The 19299-nt window shown below is 34.6% G+C and overlaps 2 protein-coding genes across 5 annotated transcripts in view; one reads left to right on the forward strand and one right to left on the reverse strand.

The window, feature by feature from the left end:
* MCM9 (minichromosome maintenance 9 homologous recombination repair factor) overlaps positions 1–19299 on the forward strand; it is a 93566-nt gene that overhangs the window by 46568 nt on the left and 27699 nt on the right. For all 4 annotated transcript variants that reach the window (XM_004740091.3, XM_013063139.2, XM_013063142.2 and 1 more), the window contains one exon: positions 9902–10076. In XM_004740091.3, coding sequence (XP_004740148.1) covers positions 9902–10076 — 175 coding nt within the window. The remainder of the gene's footprint in view (positions 1–9901; positions 10077–19299) is intronic.
* Positions 3975–4160, reverse strand: LOC123389532 (metallothionein-1-like). Its single transcript, XM_045071278.1, has one exon. The coding sequence runs from the start codon at positions 4158–4160 to the stop codon at positions 3975–3977; it is 186 nt and encodes a 61-aa protein (XP_044927213.1).

Raw genomic sequence — 19299 nt, forward strand, 5'->3', positions numbered from 1 at the left:
GTGAACATCCCTATCTTGTTTCTGATCTTAGGAAAATACTCAGTCTTGTACCATTACGAATGATGTTTAGTTGTGGGTTTTCTATAGATGCCCTTTATCAGGTTGAGGAATTTCCCTTCTGTTCCTAGTTTGTTGAGTGTTTTTACGTGAAAGAGTATTGAATTTTGTCAAATGCTTTTTGCTGCTTCTATTGAGATGATCATATGCTTTTTGTCCTTTATTAATATGAGAATGCTACATAAATTGGTTTCCAGATGTACCTCAATCTTACATTTCTGAGATAAATCTACTTGTCTTCACTTGTGAATGTATTTTCACATTAGCATATTTTTAAAACAGTATTAAAATATTTCTCTGATATTACCATAGCCACTGCAATCCTCTTGGTTACTGTCTAAAGTGTGTTTCTTGTAGACAACACATAATTGGATCATGTCTTTGTATTCATTCTGCAAACTGCTTTTTATTAAAGTGTTTGTTTACTTTTAACATACTTACTGATGAGGTAGGATGTTTCCCATACGTTTTCCATATGGCTTATGTCCTCTTTGTTGCCGTGTTCTCCATTACTGCCCTCTTCTGTGCTTGATGTAATTTCTAGTGTATCGTTTTAATACCTTTTTTCTTCTTTTACTGTATTTTTTGGGTTATTTTCTTAGTGATTCTCCTGGGGGTTATAGTATCTTAATTTATAGCCAATCTAATTCAGGTTAATACTAATTTAATTTTAATAGTATATAAAAATTTTGTTCTAGTAAAATTCTGTTCCCTCCGATGTGGAGAAAGGGGAACCCTCTTACACTGTTGGTGGGAATGCAAGTTGGTGCAGCCTCTTTGGAGAGCAGTGTGGAGATTCCTCAAGAAACTAAAAATAGAACTTCCCTATGACCCTGCAATTGCACTCCTGGGTATTTGCCCCAAAGATACAGATGTCGTGAAAAGAAGGGCCATCTGTACCCCAATGTTCATAGCAGCAATGGCCACGGTCGCCAAACTATGGAAAGAACCAAGATGCCCTTCAACGGACGAATGGATAAGGAAAATGTGGTCCATATACACTATGGAGTATTATGCCTCCATCAGAAAGGATGAATACCCAACTTTTGTAGCAACATGGACGGGACTGGAAGAGATTATGCTGAGTGAAATCAGTCAAGCAGAGAGAGTCAATTATCATATGGTTTCACTTATTTGTGGAGCATAACAAATATCATGGAGGACAAAGGGTGTTAGAGAGGAGAAAGGAGCTGGGGTAAATTGGAAGGGGAGGTGAATCATGAGAGACTATGGACTCTGAAAAACAGTCTGGGGTTTGAAGTGGCGGGGGGTGGGAGGTTGGGTTACCAGGTGGTGGGTATTATAGAGGGTATGGACTGCATGGAGCACTGGGTGTGGTGAAAAAATAATGAATACTGTTATGCTGAAAATAAATAAATTAAGTTAAAAAAATTCTGTTCACTCCACCTTCTTTTGGGCTATTATTGTCATACAAATTTCATCTTTATACATTATAAGCTGATCAACACAGTTTTATAATTTTTGCTTTCTGCAGTTTTACTTAAATCAGAAGAAAAGAGTTACAAACAAAATTACATTGATACTATCTTTAATATTTACCTATGTAGTTAGTTTACTGGTATCTTTTATTTCTTTATGTGTACTTGAGTTACTGTCTTAGTGCTCTTTTGTTTCAGCCCGAAAGACTCCCCTAGTATTTCATGTAGGTCTGGTCTATTAGCACTAATTTGTTTTTGCCTGGTATTTTTACTTTACAGTAATGAAATTGTAGAGTGTATATTCTTTTGCTCAGTATTATATTTTAATATTTCATCTGTATTGTGTTTATTAATCTGCACTTCATTTTTTACTACTGTCTTATATTCCACAGTATGAATATACAACAATTTCTCTATCTGTTCTACTATTAATGGACTTTCGAGTCTGTTCTGTGAGGTTTTTTCCTTCTTTAGTCTGTTGATGTGATAAATAATATCAATTGATTTTTGCTTGTTGAACCAGCCTGGTATACCTCAGATAAATCCCACTAGGTCATTATATGTAATTCTTCTTATACATTGTTTGCTGATATTCTAGTATATGTGCTGCCAAAATGAGCACAAGTTTGCTAATATTTTACCGAAGATTTTATCATCTATGTTCATGAGAGATATAGGCTGTAGTTTTCTTATAATGTCTTTGTTGGGTTTTGCTCTTAAAGTTATGCTGGCATAGAATGAGTTAGGAAGTATTACCTATACTTCTGTCTTTTGCAAAAACTGTAGAGAATGGGTATCATTTCTTCCTTAAATGTTAGTAGAATTCACCAGTGAAGCCATCTGGGCCTGATACTTTCTATTTTAGAAGGTTATTAATTATTGATTCCATTTCTTTGATGGATATGGGCCTATTCACATTGTCTGTTTCTTTTTATGTGAGTTGGTAGCTTATGTTTTTCAAGGAATTAGTTCATTTCATCTAGGTTATCAAATTTGTGGGCATAAAGTTGTTGGTAATATTTCTTCTTTATCTGCTTCATGTCAATAGGATCAGTGTCCCCTATTCTTTTCTGATATTAGTAATTTGTGTCTTTTCTTTTTTTTTCTTAGCTTATCAATTTCATTTATCTTGTCAAAGAACAGATTTTGGTTTCAATGAACAAATTTTGGTTTCAGTGATTTTCACTATTGATTTCCTGCTTTCAACTTCAGTGATTTCTGCTATAATTTTTATTATTTCCTTTCTTCTGCTTGCTTTGGATTTAATTTGCTCTTCATTTTCTAGTTTCCTAAAGTGGAAGCTTGTATTACTGATTTTAGATCTTTCTTCCCTTCTAATACATGCACTTATAAGCACTGTTTTTACTGCATCCGACACATTTTGATGTTAGATTTTCATTTTTATTTAGTTCAAAACACTTTTAAATTTCTCTTGAGATTTCTTCCTTGTCCCATGTGTTATTTAGAAGTGTGTTCTTTAATCTTCACATTATTTGGGATTTTCTAGTTCTCTTTCAGTTATTGCTTTCTAGTTTAATTATATTGTGATCTGAGAGATTTATGATTTCTTTTTTAAATTTGCTAAGCTGTGTCTTATCGTCCTGCATATGGTCTATCTTGGTGAATATTCCATGGGATCATGGGAGAAAAAAATACATTTTGCTATTGTTGGATGAAGTCATTTATAGATGCTTGTTCTGTTCAGTTGATTGATGGTCCTTTTAAGTTCAGTTATGGCCTTACTTATTTTCTGCTTGCTGGATATGTCCATTTCCCATACAGGGGTAGTGAGGTCTCCAACTATAATACAAATTCATCAGCTTCTCATTTGACTTTCACTAGTTTTTACCTCAAATATTCTGAGGCCCATAAATATTAAGGATTGTTATGTCATCTTGGAGTGCTGACCCCCTTTTATCATTATGTAATGTTCCTCTGTCTCCCTGATAATTTTTCTTGCCCTGGCATCTGTTCTGTCTGAAATTAATAGAGTTACTCTCATATTTTTTGGATTAGTATCAACATGGTATATCTTTCTCTGTCTTTACTTTTAATCTGCATGTCTTTATATTTAAAGTGGGTTTCAAAAAAGTGAAAATAAAGTGGGTTTCTTATAGAGAATGTATAGTTGGGTCATTTTTTATCAACTCTGATAATCTTTTAATTGGTGTATTTAGACTATAAATGTTCAAAGTGATTATTGATCTTGCTGGATTAATACTTGCCATATTTGTTAGCATTTTTTATTTATTGTGCTTGTTCTTTGTTCCTGTTTTTATCTTCCACTTTTCTGCCTATTATGGTTTTTTTGTTTGTTTGTTTGTTTGTTTTTTGTTAGAACAATCTAGATGAATTTACTCTCATTCAAAGAGATCACAAAAATGGGAATGTAGCAACTGGGTCAGGTAGTATGAACACACAAAAAACTACAGGTTTGTACATGTGGTTCTGTTTACATCGGGAACGGGCTCCCTGGGATTAGGCACAGCAGCTGCACTTGTCCGACGCCTCCTTGCAGATGCAGCCCTGGGCATACTTGGCACAGCCCGCAGGGCAGCAGGAGCAGCAGCTCTTCCTGCAAGAAACGCATTTGCATTCCTTGCATTTGCAAGAGCCGGCGCATGTGCAGGAACCACCGGTGGAGCAAGAGCAGTTGGGGTCCATTTCAGACCACCCTGAGGACGGAAATTCAAGATAAACAACTCAAAAAACACAACGCTGCGGGTTGAAAGCACGATCCCTGTTATGGTTTTAATTGAGCATTTTATCGGATTCTAGTTTTTTCCTCTCTTAGTATATCAATTATGCTTCTTTTTAACTTTCATAATTGGTTGCTCTAGAGTTTGCAATATACATTTACAATTAATCCAACTCCACTTTCAAATAACACTAAAAATACTTCATGGGTAGCACAGTACCTTGTAACTAGCAAGATATTTCTAATTCTTCCCTCTCATCCTTTTTATTATTGCTCCCATTCAGTTCACTTGAACATAAACACATATAAGCATACATATTTGAATACATTATTACTATTATTTTTAACAAACTACTATTAGGTGAATTAAGAATAAGAAAAACAGAAGTTTTTATGTTATGTAGTCCTTCTTCATTCCTCCTTACTTTATGTAGATATGAAGTGTTTTTTTAAAGTTTATTTATATAAGTAATCTCTATACCCCATTTGGTGTTAAAACTCACATCCCCAAGACCAAGAGTTGTATGCTTTTCCCACTGAGCCAACCAGGTCTCTTTGTGTAGATCTGAGCTTCTGACCTATATCATTTTCCTTCTCTCTAAAGAACTTCCCTTAGTATTTCTTGCAAAGCAAGTCTCCAGGCAACAAATTGCCTCAAAAAAAATTTTTTTTTCTTTTTCACTTTTGAAGATAATTTCACAAAAGGTACAGAATTCTAGGCTGGCAGGCTTTTTCTCTTGATACTTTGAATATTTAACTCTATCTTTGTTACTTACATGGTTTCTGAAGGAAATTTGATATAATTCTCATCTTTGCTCCTCTGCAGGTAAGTTGTATTTTTCCTTTGATTTCTTTCCAAAATTTTTCTTTACGTTTGATTTTCTTTCTTCCTTTTTTTTTTTTTTTAAGATTTTATTTCTTTATTTGATACACAGAGAGAGAAATCACAAGCAGGGAGGCAGGCAGAGAGAGAGGGGGAAACATGCTCTCTGCTGAGCAGAGAGCCTGATGCGGGACTCAATCCCAGGACCCTGAGATCATGACCCGAGCTGAAGGCAGAGGCTTAACCCACTGAGCCACCCAGGTGCCCTACATTTAATTTTCTGACATTTAAATATGACATTAAATATGACATTTAAATATGACATTTAAATATGTGCCTCCATGTAGTTTTGTGGGGTTTTTTTAAACAGTTTTCCTGCTTAGTATTATCTTGAGTTTTCTGGATCCATGGTTTGGTGTCTGACATTAGTTAATCAATTAATGACTAATTCTTAGTCATTATTGCTTCAAATATTATTGCTGTTCCTTTTTCCCTTTCTTCTCATTCTGGCTTCCCATGACATGCTATACCTTTTAGAGTTGTCCCACAGTTATTGGATTCTGTTGTGTTATTTTTCACCTTTTCTCCTGTTTGCTTTTCAGTTTTGGAAGTTTCCATTGAAACTTATACTATCTTTACATTCAGAGATTCTTTACTCAGACTTGTCCAGTCCACTAATGAGCCCACCAAAGGCATTCTTCCTTTCTTTTCCAGTGTTTCTGATCTCAAGAATTTTTTTTTAAATTTTTCTCTTTGACTTTACATCTCTTTGTTTATACTATCAGAGAAAAATTGCCAGTATTTAATGTGACAACCTGGGATGACTTTTGGAGCTAAAACTCATAAAAGTCTAGAGTCCCTCATGAATGGCGATTTTAATTCTCAGAGTTGTCCACACTGAGCCTCTAGCAATTCATCAATTACAGTTCAGGTTTTCTTTACTGGTTCCCATAGAGGTAACAGCCCTGGTAAGTTGTGATTCTCTGTCTGTCTTCCTAATTTGGGGGACAGTAGTATACCCTGTGACCTCATTTCTCTACATCTTAAAATAATTACTGATATTTCAGTTTTTTCAGGTTTTTACTTACTGTTAAACAAGTTGCAACTTGCGGCAACTTCTGAGCTCCTTAAATGCTGGACTGAAAAACAGAAGAACTCACATAGATTTTCTCTTGTATTTTCTTCTATGAGCTTTCATCTATAAGTTTTATGTTTTTCATTTAGATCCTTTCATTCATTGAGTTAATTTATGTATCAGATTTGACATAGGGATCAAGATAGATTTTATTTTCCTTTTTGCATAAGGCTATCCAGTTATTCCAGCACCATTTATAGAGCAGATTATCTTTTCTTCCTTGAATTGCTTTTGCATTTTTATCAAAATGTGTGGGCCTATTGTTGGACTCTATTTCATTGTTCTCTCTGTCTTTTCTTTTTTCTAATATGATGCTGAATTAATTACTGTAGCTTTGTAGTAAATGTGGAAATTAAATCATGACCTCCTACTTTGTTTTTTTTTTGGTTTGATTCTTCTATTTCCTTTACTTTTCCATATAAATTTTGGGATGACTCTGTCAATTTCTATAAAAAGAAAAACCACATTAGGATTTTGTTGGAGGGGTGGTGTATCTGGGTGGTACAGTTGGTTAAGTGTCTGACTCTTGGTTTTCACTCAGGTCGTGATCTCAGGGTAGTGAGATTGAGTCCAGTGCACAGTCTGCTTAGGACTTTCTCTCCCTTGGCACTGCCACTGCTTGCTCTCTCTTTTCTCTCAAATAAATAAATAAATAAATAAATAAATAAATAAATAAATCTTTTTAAAAAATTTTGAGTTTGGAATTGCATTGAATCTATCGACCAGTGTAGGGATAATTATAGAACAATTTGGGGAAGCGTCTTTAAAATACTGCAATTTTCAGGGATGTGTGTGTGGCTCAGTCGGTTCAGCATTTGCCTTCAGCTCAGGTCGTGATCCCAGGGTCCTGGGATTGAGTTCTGCATCAGGCTCCTTGCTCAGTAAGGAGCCACTTCCTGCCACTCCCGGCTTGTGCTCACTCTCTCTGACAAATAAATAAATAAAATCTTTTAAATAAATAAATACTGAGTTTTTCAATTCATGAACATGGAATATCTCTTTACTTAATTAGTTATCTTTGATTTCCTTCATCGGTGTTTTGTAGTTCTTACATACAGATCTTGCACATTATTTTTTGTAATTATTATTATTATTTTTTTTAATAATCTGCACCCAGGTGGGGCTCAAATTCACAGCTCAGGTCTTGCACATTTTTAAAGATTTATACCCAGGTATTTCATATTTTCAGGTGCTATTATAAATTATATTATTTTTATTTATTTATTTTTAAAAATATTTTATTTATTTGAGAGAGAGAGAGCATGAGCAGGGAGAGGGGCAGAGGGGGAAGAAACTCACTAATGAACAGGGAGCCCAACAGTGGGGCTTGACTGGGAACACTGGGATCATGACCTGAGCCAAAGAAAGACACTTAACTGACTGAGCCTCCCAGATGCCCCAACTTGTATTATGTTTTAATTGCAGTTTTTAATACTTTTCTAATATATAGAGATATGACTGGTTTTTGTATATTGACTTGCATCCTATATCCTTGCTATACTCACTTAGTTCTAGTAGCTCTTTTGTACATGACTTGGAATTTTATACATAATCATATTGTCTGAAAATATATAGTTAATTTTTTCCTTTTTGATCGGATGTTTGTTAATTTCTTTTCCTTTATTTTACTGGCTAGAACCTCCACCAAGATTTTGAATAAGAGTAATGAGAGCTAATCTTCTTGCCTTGTTCTGATCTTGGGGATGAGGGTGGGGGTAAGCATTCAGTCCTTTATGATTAAATATGTCATGGTTTTTGTAAATACCCTTTATAAAACTGAAGAAGTTCACTCTATTCCTGGCTTTCTGAGAGACTTTTTTTTATCATGAATAATTATTGATTTTTGTCAGGTTTTACTCCTGAATATAATGGCTTGGTTATTTGCTTTTTTCCTCCTTATTTGATATTGATATGGTGAATTATAGTGGTTAATTTTTGAATGTTGAATTAGCCTTGCAGTCCCTAGATAAACCCTATTTGGTTATAATCTATTATTTTATGGATTGTTTGATTTACTTGTATTTTTTGAGGATTTTTTGTATCTGTGTTTATGAGAGATACTGGTCTTTAGTTTTCTTTTAATATATCTTTAGCTTTGGTATCTTAATAATGCTGGCTATAGTAAATGAGTTGGGAAGTGTTCCTTGTTTTTCCATATTTTTGAAAAATTTGTTTAGAATTGGTATTATCTCTTTCATAAATGTTTTGTAGAACTCATCATGAAGTCATCTCAGTCTGTAGTTTTTTTTTTGTTGTTGTGGGATTTTTAACTACATAGTCAATTTTCAAAGTAGATACAGGAGTATGCAAGCTATCTATTCCTTTTTAGATAAACTTTCACAGTTTATATATTTCAAAGAGTTTGACCATTTCATCTAAGTTATCAAACTTAGGGCATAGAGTTGTTCATTGTATTTACTTACTATTAGTTAAATTTCTATAGAGTTTATAGTGATATCCCCCTTTCATTCCTGATATTTGTAACTTGTTTCTCCTCTTTTTTTCTTGGTCAGTCTAGCTTATCAATTTTTATCAACAACAATTATAAGTACTCAGTATCTGTCATATACCTTTTAAAGAGTTTTATTATATTCTGTTTGAACATCCAAGACTCTGCAAGATACATTCCATTGTTATATGTTTTATAAAACATATTAGGAAACTTGCCTACAGTATTCACAACCAGAATGACAGATCCAGAATTTAAGATCCAAGTCTGTGTGACTCCAAAGCCTTTGCCTTTTTATTTTATTTTTTTAAGACTTCATTTGTTTGTTCATTTATTTTAGAGAGTGCACATGCACAAGTTGGGAGAGGACCAGAGGGAAAGGGAGAGAGAAAGAATCTCAACCAGACACTGCACTGAGCCCACCACAGGGCTCAATCTCATAAACCCAAGGTCATGACCTGGGCTGAAACCAAGAGTCAGATGCTTAACTGATGGAACCAGCCAGGCGCCCCCAGAGTTCTTGCTTTTGACCACTCTGGTATAAAGGATGAATCAATACCAAAAAAGACATATTAAAGGAGTCATCTTTCTTTGATGTGACTAGGAGCAAACTTCTCGTTTTCATCATTGGACTCTAATATCTCCTGTTTTCTGTCTTTTGGACCTTCTCTATAAACAGCCTATTATATAGAACCTCTTGTCAGAAGATCTCTGGAGATCTATTTGCCCCTTCTGTTCAGTGAGGGTACCTAGCAAGGAAAGAGAAAATTTGGAGACTTCTGGTTGCTATAAAATACTTAATAACACATCTTATATTTTTAGAACATAGGATCTTCTGAGGCCTTCCAGTTCCTGGATACCAGAAACAGTTTTCCTAATGCCATCCATTTTTTCTTAATGAAGTATAGTTGACATACAATATTATATTCATTTCAGGTATACAACATAGTGATTCGACAATTAGATACATTATGAAATGCTTACTGTGCTCAGTCGTTACCATCTGTCACCATACAAAGTTATTACAATATTATTGACTATATTCTCTATGCTGTACTTTATTTACATCCCTATGACTCATTTATAAGTTTGTACCTCTTAATTCCTTTCACTTATTTTGTCCATCCTCCCATTCCTTCTCCCCTTGGGAACCACTAGGTCTGCCTGATGCCATTCACTCTTGACAGATTAGAAATAAAAGCATTGACTCTTTTCCATTTAAAATGTAGGTACTTTTCCCTCATAGGTATAAGAAATGCTTTGGGAAGTAAAAGCTGACATAGCTTGCTTGTTTCCTTAGGTCTGACAGTAACTGCTGTGAAAGACTCAGGAGAATGGAATTTGGAGGCTGGTGCGTTAGTTCTCGCAGATGCGGGCCTTTGCTGTATCGATGAGTTTAACAGCCTCAAAGAGCATGACAGAACCAGTATCCACGAGGCAATGGAGCAACAAACCATAAGTGTTGCTAAGGCTGGGTAAGAGTTTCTTTTCTTTAAAATCTATGGAAATAATGAGATTAGTTAATAATATGATCATGGAAAAATGTGAACCTTATTGAACTGCAAGGTATGTTTGGTCTTATCAGGGATTATCAGTATGTTCATCAAGACACAAGTTAGCATCCCCATGGAGGTGTATGAGGAAGTAAAAATGAGTTGCTGGGATGAAGAACGGCAAAACTAAAGTATAAATGTAGGTTGACTTAATTTATGGAGGGGACTTATGAAGAGCTTTCAATGTAGGATCCAACTTATTCTCTCATTCAATAATGTATATCTACAGTGGGCATATTACTATGTTAGGAATTTTTTATTTAAAGTGAAAATACTTGATTACCCATACCTCGTACCTTACCCTCTGCTAGGTGTGAATTAGTATGAACCTTTTTTGCTATCTGTAAATATGTCGTAAGATTATTTTAGAAAATGAAATTAAAAAGCAAAGATATACAAAACATAAATCTAAGTTGTTCTTCCATTTCCATGGTGTGGAAAGCTGTAAGAGCATGTCACTCCCATCCTAACAAGAAAAATCTAAATAGCCTGCAAAAATCATAACTTCCCTTGAACATATCAGAGAGCTGATTTAGAAGGAAATCAAGGGAACTTAATTCTAAAGTGTGACAGCCCATCTGAGGAGGGATGAGGCACACAAACTGTTTACCTTTGACAGAGATGAGAGGAAGAGGTGGCTACTGTAGAAGCAAATAAGAAAGAACTAAAATTTTTAAAATTCCTTGATGTCTAAGCATGGGCTAGCATGTTAGTTTTGAATAACTGAGAGCTCCAAATCCAAGGGGAGTTCTCAGTTGCAAGCCATTCTCCACAGGTCTGCAACCCATGGCATCTTGGCAGAAGAACAGAGGCAAAAATACCCAAAACCTTTCTACTTTGGGAAGAGGTTAGAGCATCATCCTTCCCTCCCACAGGAGCTAGGCAAAATGGTTCTTCCAGGAGAAGGGTAGAAGTAAAAGCCTTTTTCTCGTGAGGGAAGGGCTGGAAACACTCTTCAGGTTCAGCTTCCTAAACCAAGGCAAAACAGAGGTGTGTACCATGGGGACAAGAACAGAACAACTCCTCCTGTCCCAGGACCACCACAGATAGATGGCAGGGTTCTGCTGCCACCAGGTGGAAGGGACAGAAAGGTTTACAGTTTTGTAGCCCATCCTATCCAAAAGCAGGCTCACAGACACTGCCTCAGAACAGGAGACCAAAAACCAACTTGGCCCCCAAATAAGCCTAACACCTAGTAACAAGCAGTCTGTCAGTAGGGAAGGCACAGGGGTATGGTTGTGGTGAGGTGTGCGGTGACTGTTGAAAGCTGAAGGTAGAGTAGAAACACTGAGAATGGTCTTCCAGCACTGTGCTACAACCCCCATCTAGATGCACAAAGTAACAACAGCTCAACAGTGAAAGAATTCAAAGTCTGTGATACATTGAGGATACACATAACAACAAGGCCAATACCCAGAACAACTCTCATGGCCTTACAGACACTAATGGCCTTACACTATACACGAAGTGTTATAATATTATTTGAAGGTAAACTATAAGAAGTTAAAGATGTAAACTCTAGAACAACCACTAAAAGATAAAAGAGGAGTAAATAACAAAGCAGTGGTAGAGGTAAAATGGAATCATAAAAAAATAATACAAAAGAATACAAGAAGAGAAGAAAAAGTGAACAAAGGATAGATGGGACAAATAAAATGCAGTTAGCTAGATGGTAGATAGAAATTCAGCCATATCAATAATTATATTAATAATCATGTAAACAATTAAAAGGCAGCGATTGTAAGATTGGATAGAAAAGCAAGACTCAACTAAATGCTGCCTTCAAGAAACTGACTTTAAATTCAACTGCATAGGTAAGTTAAAAGATGGCAAAAAAATATTCCATGGAAACACCAAAACCTGACCAAGACATTACAAGAAAGTGAAACTACAGAATTATATTCACTGAACATAAGACATGAAAATTCTTTTTTCTTTTTTTAAAGTAGGCTCCACACTCAGTGTGAGGCTTGAACTCACAGCCCTGAGATCTAGAGTACATGATGTATCAACTGAGCCAGCCAGGTGTCCCATGACATGAGAATTCTTAATAATACTTAAGTAAATTAAATCCAGCAGTATATTAAAAACATCCTATGTTATAACCAAGGCAGGATCATCCAGAAATGCAAAGTTGATGTACTATTTGAAAATCAATCAATGTAAATTCATAATATCAGTGGAAGAAAAAAGAAAACATCTCAGTAGATGTAAAAAGCTTATCAAACAAAATTAAATACCCAGTAATGATAAACATTCTCAGCAAATAAGAAAAGTCCACCTGTCTATTTAAATGTCATCTATGGAAAACTGAAAAGAAACATTTCACACTTTCTGATGAAGTGAAATGTTTTCCACTTAAGATTGGGAGCATGTCAAGGATGTCTAGTCTTACCACTTCTGGCCAGTATTGTACTGGAAATTCTAGTCATTTTAATAATGCAAAAAAAAAGAAATAAAAGACATTCAGTTTGGAAAGGAAGAAGCTGAAACTGTCTATATGACATGATTGTCTCCATAGAAGATCTCAAAAGAATCAATGAAATAGGTATTAGAACTAATAAATGAGTTTTAAAAGTCACAGGATGCAAGATGGGTATATAAAAATTTATTATATTTCTAAATGCTACCAATGAATAATTAGAAACTGAAGTAAAACATACTACTTATAATAGTATCCACAAATATGAAATGTTTAGGGATAAATCTAGCAAAACACATTATAGATTTTTCCAATAAAAACTACAGAACATTGGTGTAAGAAATTAAAGAAGACCTACGTAAGTGGTGATACATACTCTTTCATTCATCAGAAGACAATGTTGTTAAGATACCTGTTTTCCTCAAAGGGATCTATAGAATCTATACAATTTCAGTTAAAATCCCAGCAAGTTTGCAGAAATCGGCAATTTTAAATTTTATATGGAAAAGCACAGGAACTAGAATAGCCAAAACAATTTTGAAAAAGAACAGATCAGTAAAATTTAATTTATTTCAGGATTTACTATAAAGCTACAATAATCAAGATAGCATAGCATTGGTATAAAGATAGACACATACATCAGTGGAAGAGAATATGGTCCAGAAATAGAATCATAGATATAAAGTTAGTTGATTTTTAAGAACAATGCCAAGATAATTTAAAAAAAAGGATAATCATTTTTTTAAAAAATGGTGCTAGAACACTTGAATGTTTATTTACAAAAAAATGACTTACATATAAATGCTTATAGCATTCATCATCACCCACGATGGAAAATAACCCAGAAATCCATCAGCTGGTGGATGGATAAATATTTTGATAAATTCATATAGTAGAATACTACTAGAAAGATAGAACTATTGATACATGCAACAACATGATTGAATCTTAAAAGTGCTATGTGAAGTGAAAGATGCCAGGCACAATAACTACTTAGTTTATGATTCCATTTATATGAAATTCTAGAAAAGGCAAAATTGTAAGAAGAGAAATCAGATCAGTGGTTGCCAAGGATTGGGCATTAGGATAAGAGATTGACTGTAGAGGGGCACCTAAAAAAGTTGGATTTTACTCTACATAAATTATACCACAATAATCCTTAGTTTAATGTAAACCCATGTTTTTAATTATTTCCTCCATATATTTTATTTTTAGATTCAGTAGACTTGAAATCATTCTGTGGAATTGCTATTGAAATTTCCAAACACTTACTTTTTTTTATTTATCTCTTCCCGGATTGGTAACAGTGTATGGATGGGTACAAGTTCATGGCCTAAGTTTGACTGCTGTTGGTGGACTTGGATAGTAAGCTACCACAGAAGGATAGATGAAGGGAATGGAAAGGAACAACAGTCTAGGAAGAGATAATATATTTATCATCAGTAAAACCCTTTTTTTAACTGGTAGTGACATCTTCTAAAGGAAATAATTTTAATAATTTTCAGATTGGAATTTTTTGTTCATTGGGAAAGGAGACAGTTTACAACTAGAAAACATGTGCTACTCATATTTACAGTCAGTTTCAAATTATTTCTCCTTTAAACCATTTGTCAAATATGTAATATGTACCAAAGGACATTTGCATGAGAAGCACTTTGAATGATATGATATTACGAACTTTTCTTAAGGGCTTACTTTTTGATCATTGTACCACGGTAGATATTGGTATTATGGTTATTATTATGGTAAACATTTGTATGGTTATCTTTTCAAGATAAAATTCTTCAAATGTTTCTCTTTTGTCTTGGCTACTATCCAAACTTTAATACCTCTTTGAACTGCATGGATCAGACTCGATATTTTAGCCTCTCAGCTTCGTTACATATATGCAAGAACTTTTATTTTTTGAAGCTTTTTGGCATATCTATTTCATTTAAGGATTACTATAATTTACCACATTCCAGGAATTATAGGATCTTTGTTCTCTTCTAGTTATTATCCCTACAGTAGTTCTTATTCATCCAGGTGTTGGGTGTCCGTGGCATTCTGATTTGTTCCACACCCTACATAACTACTTCTGGATTCATAAAGACATTTTTACTATTTAATTTTTTTTTAAAGATTTTATTTATTTATTTGTGAGAGAGAGAGGAGCAAGAGTGAGCACAAGCAGACAGAGTGGTAGGCAGAGGCAGAGTCAGAGGGAGAAGCAGGCTCCCGCTGAGCAAGGAGCCCGATGCAGGACTCGATCCCAGGACGCTGGGATCATGACCTGAGCCCAAGGCAGCCACTTAACCAGCTGAGCCACCCAGGCGTCCCTTACTATTTAATTTTTATCATGCATTTTAAACATTTTTTTTAAAGATTTTATTTATTTATTTGTAAGAGAGAGAGAGAGTGAGAGCGAGCACAGGCAGACAGAGTGGAAGGCAGAGTCAGAGGGAGAAGCAGGCTCCCTGCGGAGCAAGGAGCCCGATGTGGGACTCGATCCCAGGATGCTGGGATCATGACCTGAGCTGAAGGCAGCTGCTTAACCAACTGAGCCACCCAGGCGTCCCTTATCATGCATTTTAAAACACAGTTTGTAAATGTTGCATAACTGTATTATTATGTAATGGTTTTTAAATTTCTCCATCTTGAAAGGGTTTCAACTTGAGCAATTTCGTGAAGATATTTTTTAATTACCTTGTTGTACAAACACAGCTTAGGTTCCTGAAGTCTCTGAACTTACCAGACAGCCAGTTCCCAGAGGTAACAGGGCCACCTCACGTGGATGAGCATTTAGCATGTGCTGCTTTTGCTTCTGAACATAATGTTTCTAATGCATGTTGGCCTGAACATGTATTTCAACCAGATTTCACATTTTTTATACTATTCAAGAATTTAAAATTGTGTTTAAAAACAGATGAGGCATATGGCTTGGATTTGAATCTCTTCCACCTTGAGTTGTTAGGCTCCATATTTTCCAGGCAGAGGCTATGACCGGAAACAACACCTAGGAAGGGCAGATGTTAGTGTCCAAAAGAACAAACACCTTTCCTCTGGAATTATTTCCCTCCTTGTGAATTCTTGGTAAAAGTCCTTAAAACTGCCACTATCACTACTCAGAACAACAAATATTCAACAATAACAAAAGCAGTGAATGTCCCTTCATTTAAATAAAGCAAAAGTACCTGGGTGGCTCAGTCCCTTAAGCATCAGACTCTTTGTTTCTGATCAGGTCGTGTTCTCAGGGTTGTGAGATGGAGCCCAAGCGCAGAGTGGGCTTGAAGTTTTTCCCCTCTTCCTCTCCCTCCTCCTCTGTTCCTCCCCTGCTGGTGCTCTCTCTCTCTCTCAAATAAATAAATACTATCTTTCATTTATTATTTATCTTATTTATTTATTTATTATTTATCTTATTTATCTCAAAATGTTTTTAAAAATTAAATTATATTTAAAAATAAGCAAAACTAAATTGTTAATATTCTTTTTGAAAAATTGATTGTTTATGGGGGAAAAAGCATAAGCTTTGAGGTCAGAGAAACCCACAGTCTATTCTAGTCTCTGTTACTACTTTCTGGTCTTATGCAACATAATTGCCACCTCTGGGCCTCAATATAGTCATCTGTGAAAGAAAATAACAAAACCCTTCTTCCAAGGGAAGTCTCAACTTACCAGTTTGGTAGATGTCAATATCATGGCTCCATGCCTACCATATGGTAAAATTCACAAACATTTTTAAGCACATTAAGTACATTTAAATTGTTGTGCAAGTATTTGTGTACTTTAAAAAAAAAATCTTTGTTTTCTAACCAGTCCTGTTAGGTTAGGGTAAGTTAGGATTTACAACTCTCCAAAGTTATTTTATTTCATATGTATATGAAAGTTCACAAAACTCCTTGTGTTTCTGAACTCAATCAAGTCTGCCAAATAATTTCAGAATTATTATACCAACACTGTTGCCAGTAATAACAACCACAAAAAAACTAATATTCAAGCCTTCTTTGCAGTTTTTCTTATTCTTAGAATATACTCCAATAAAGTCATATTTGGTCAGAATGCATATTCAAAGGTTATTTGAATTAATTATTTTCTTTGTGTGGTCATCTTATTGACTCGATAGTTAGGAAATAGGGTTTTAAATTTATGCTTGTGTTCACTTTTACAGTTTGCTTTTTTTAGTCTTTTTAAAATTTTATTTTATTTTCTGAACTGTAAAACATGTTTCAAAAGTCAATACTATATAAAAAGATATACCAAAGATACAACACTCTTATCCCTACCTCTTCCATCCTATTTTTTCCTGTCTTTTACGGTTATGTTTTTTATTGGTTTCTGATTTATCCTTCCTTGTTTGCTTTTTTGCAAAAATAAGCAAAAACACATGGTGGGGGGTTGCATGAGCATGTGTTTGAATCTCTTATGCAAAAGATAGTGTATATATAGATAGATATAGATATATACATATCGTCTTCGGTACTGCTTCAATAATTATTATATGTAGTATTCTCATCTTTTCATTTTTTTTAGAAATTCTGCAATTTGAATTTGTATGTCCCCTTTCTACCAAGAATTTGCTTTAAAGAGTTCTTTAGTTTCAGGTAGAAGAAACTTTTAAAATTTACTTGTGTTTTGATGTTATTAATTTCTAGTTGTTGTCTGTATTATTTGTACCTTAAAGAACTTCATAAGGTTTTTTGTTTTGTTTTTGTTTTTTTGTTTTGTTTTGTTTTGTTTTGTTTTGTTTTGGTGGCCTAATATAAAGACAGTTCCATGGCTGGTCCATGTGTGCTTGAGAAGTTCTGTTCTCTGTGATCACCATGTAATATACACACGTAAACTGTGCCTTATAAATGATGTTGTTTAGGTCCCCTGTATCTTTACTTAACTTTTGTATGTTTGACATGTCTTAGACTGAGAATGGTGTATTCATCTATTGTTATTCTGTGTCTGCTGGGTTCTCTTTGTATCTCTCATAGCTTTTTCTTTCTGAATGTGTTGCTGTGGCTTTGGCATTTATACTTCTTTGTCGTTGGCTTTTGGTCGGAAAGTTGCCTTGCGCGGTATTAAGATCACAACTTCTGATATCATATTAGTGCATTTGCCTAATATATCTTTGTTCATTCCTTCATGATTAACCATTAGATTTCAGTTTGTTCTTTTTTAAATTGTTCAAATTTTTTTTTATTTTTATTTTTGGGGTCTTTTTATTATAACGTGGGGACAGGACCTATGGGCAGAAAAGCTGCCTCAGTCTGTTCTCTTATATAGAGCATACAGTTGGTCTTACTTTATTTTGCTTTATGAATGACCTGAAGATCTTTTTCTTCTAATGTATGAATTAAGCACATTTACATTTATTGGCATTACCAATATGGTTAGAGTTAACTGTTTCATTTTTTAAAAATTTACTACATTTCCTTTTCTATGTATTTGGGATTTTGGAAGGTTTGTATTTTTGTTATACATTAGGAGTTGGCCAACTTTTTCTATAAAGGCCAGATAGTAAATATTTAAGGCTTTGTGGACCATTCCATCTCTTACACAACCTCTGTTAATTTGGACAATATGACTACATTAATGTCTACAATGTGGACAGAGCAAAAGAAGTCATAGACAATATGTTACATATTGGATTTGGCTGTGTCCCATTGAAACTTTATTTACAAAAACAGGTGAAGTGGATTTGACCTGCCACCTGAAGTTTGCCAACAGCTATTCTAGGACTTACCTTTAAAAAAAAAAAAAAAAACTTTTATAATGCCAGCAGCCCCTTTATCCTCAGTTGGGAGTTTTAAATAATACCTTTGAGTCTGTTACATGTGTGATAATCAATGAGTTGTACTTTCCCCCTCCTCCCTTCTCTTTACTATTAAAAAAAGGATTGTATTATTTATACTTTGACAGGACAGATAACACATACTCTTCTACTTGTATCCCTTCTTGTGTTTTGATCTTTGATCTAAAATTAACTGTCTTCGGTGCTCACCATCAATCCAGAGCATCACTGACATCTCTTACTTAAATGAAGCTTATCCTTGGAAAGGGCTCCTGAATACTACACTGAGTTTGTACAGGTTTCAAACTATTTTTCATAGCTTTGATACTTGAAAACAGCTTGGCTGGATATGAAGACCTATAGGGACTTACACTTTCTTTTCTGTAGTCTTGCTATGTGCATTGCTGTTGGCAAATATGATGCCGTTATGATATCCTTTGCTTTGTAGGTGATTTGATTTTCTTGCCTGAAGGCCCAGAAGGGTTTCTTTTCTTTTTTTAAATATAATATTTTTACTAGGCTATGTGTCAGTTGATTATTCATGGTCGGTTTGTCTAGATGTTAGTGGGCCCTTTGAAATATAAAATTCTTTCTGAATTTTTTCTTGAATTACAGTTTTATATATATAAGCTCTGTCCCATGTTTTTGTTTTTCAGAAATCTAATCACATATAGTTTAGGTCTTCTTTGCCTAGATTCTGTAGCAACCAACTTGTATCTTAGACAAGTTTTTAGCTCTTTTGCATTTTGTTTTTATTCTCTTGGTGTTTTTATGCCTCCTCATAGCACTCTTTATTATATTTCCAGTCTTGAGTCTTTGGTGTCTCAGATTTGAATGTTCATTTCTGAATTTTTTTTTTTTTTTTAGATTTATTTATTTGACAGAGAGAGAGAAAGAGAAAGAAACAGTGAGAGAGGGAACACAAGCTGGGGGAGTAGGAGAAAAAGAAACAGGCCTCCTGCCGA

The sequence above is a fragment of the Mustela putorius genome, unplaced genomic scaffold (assembly GCF_011764305.1).
Source record: "Mustela putorius furo isolate JIRA1106 unplaced genomic scaffold, ASM1176430v1.1 tig00003983_pilon_pilon_pilon, whole genome shotgun sequence".
NCBI lineage: Eukaryota > Metazoa > Chordata > Mammalia > Carnivora > Mustelidae > Mustela > Mustela putorius.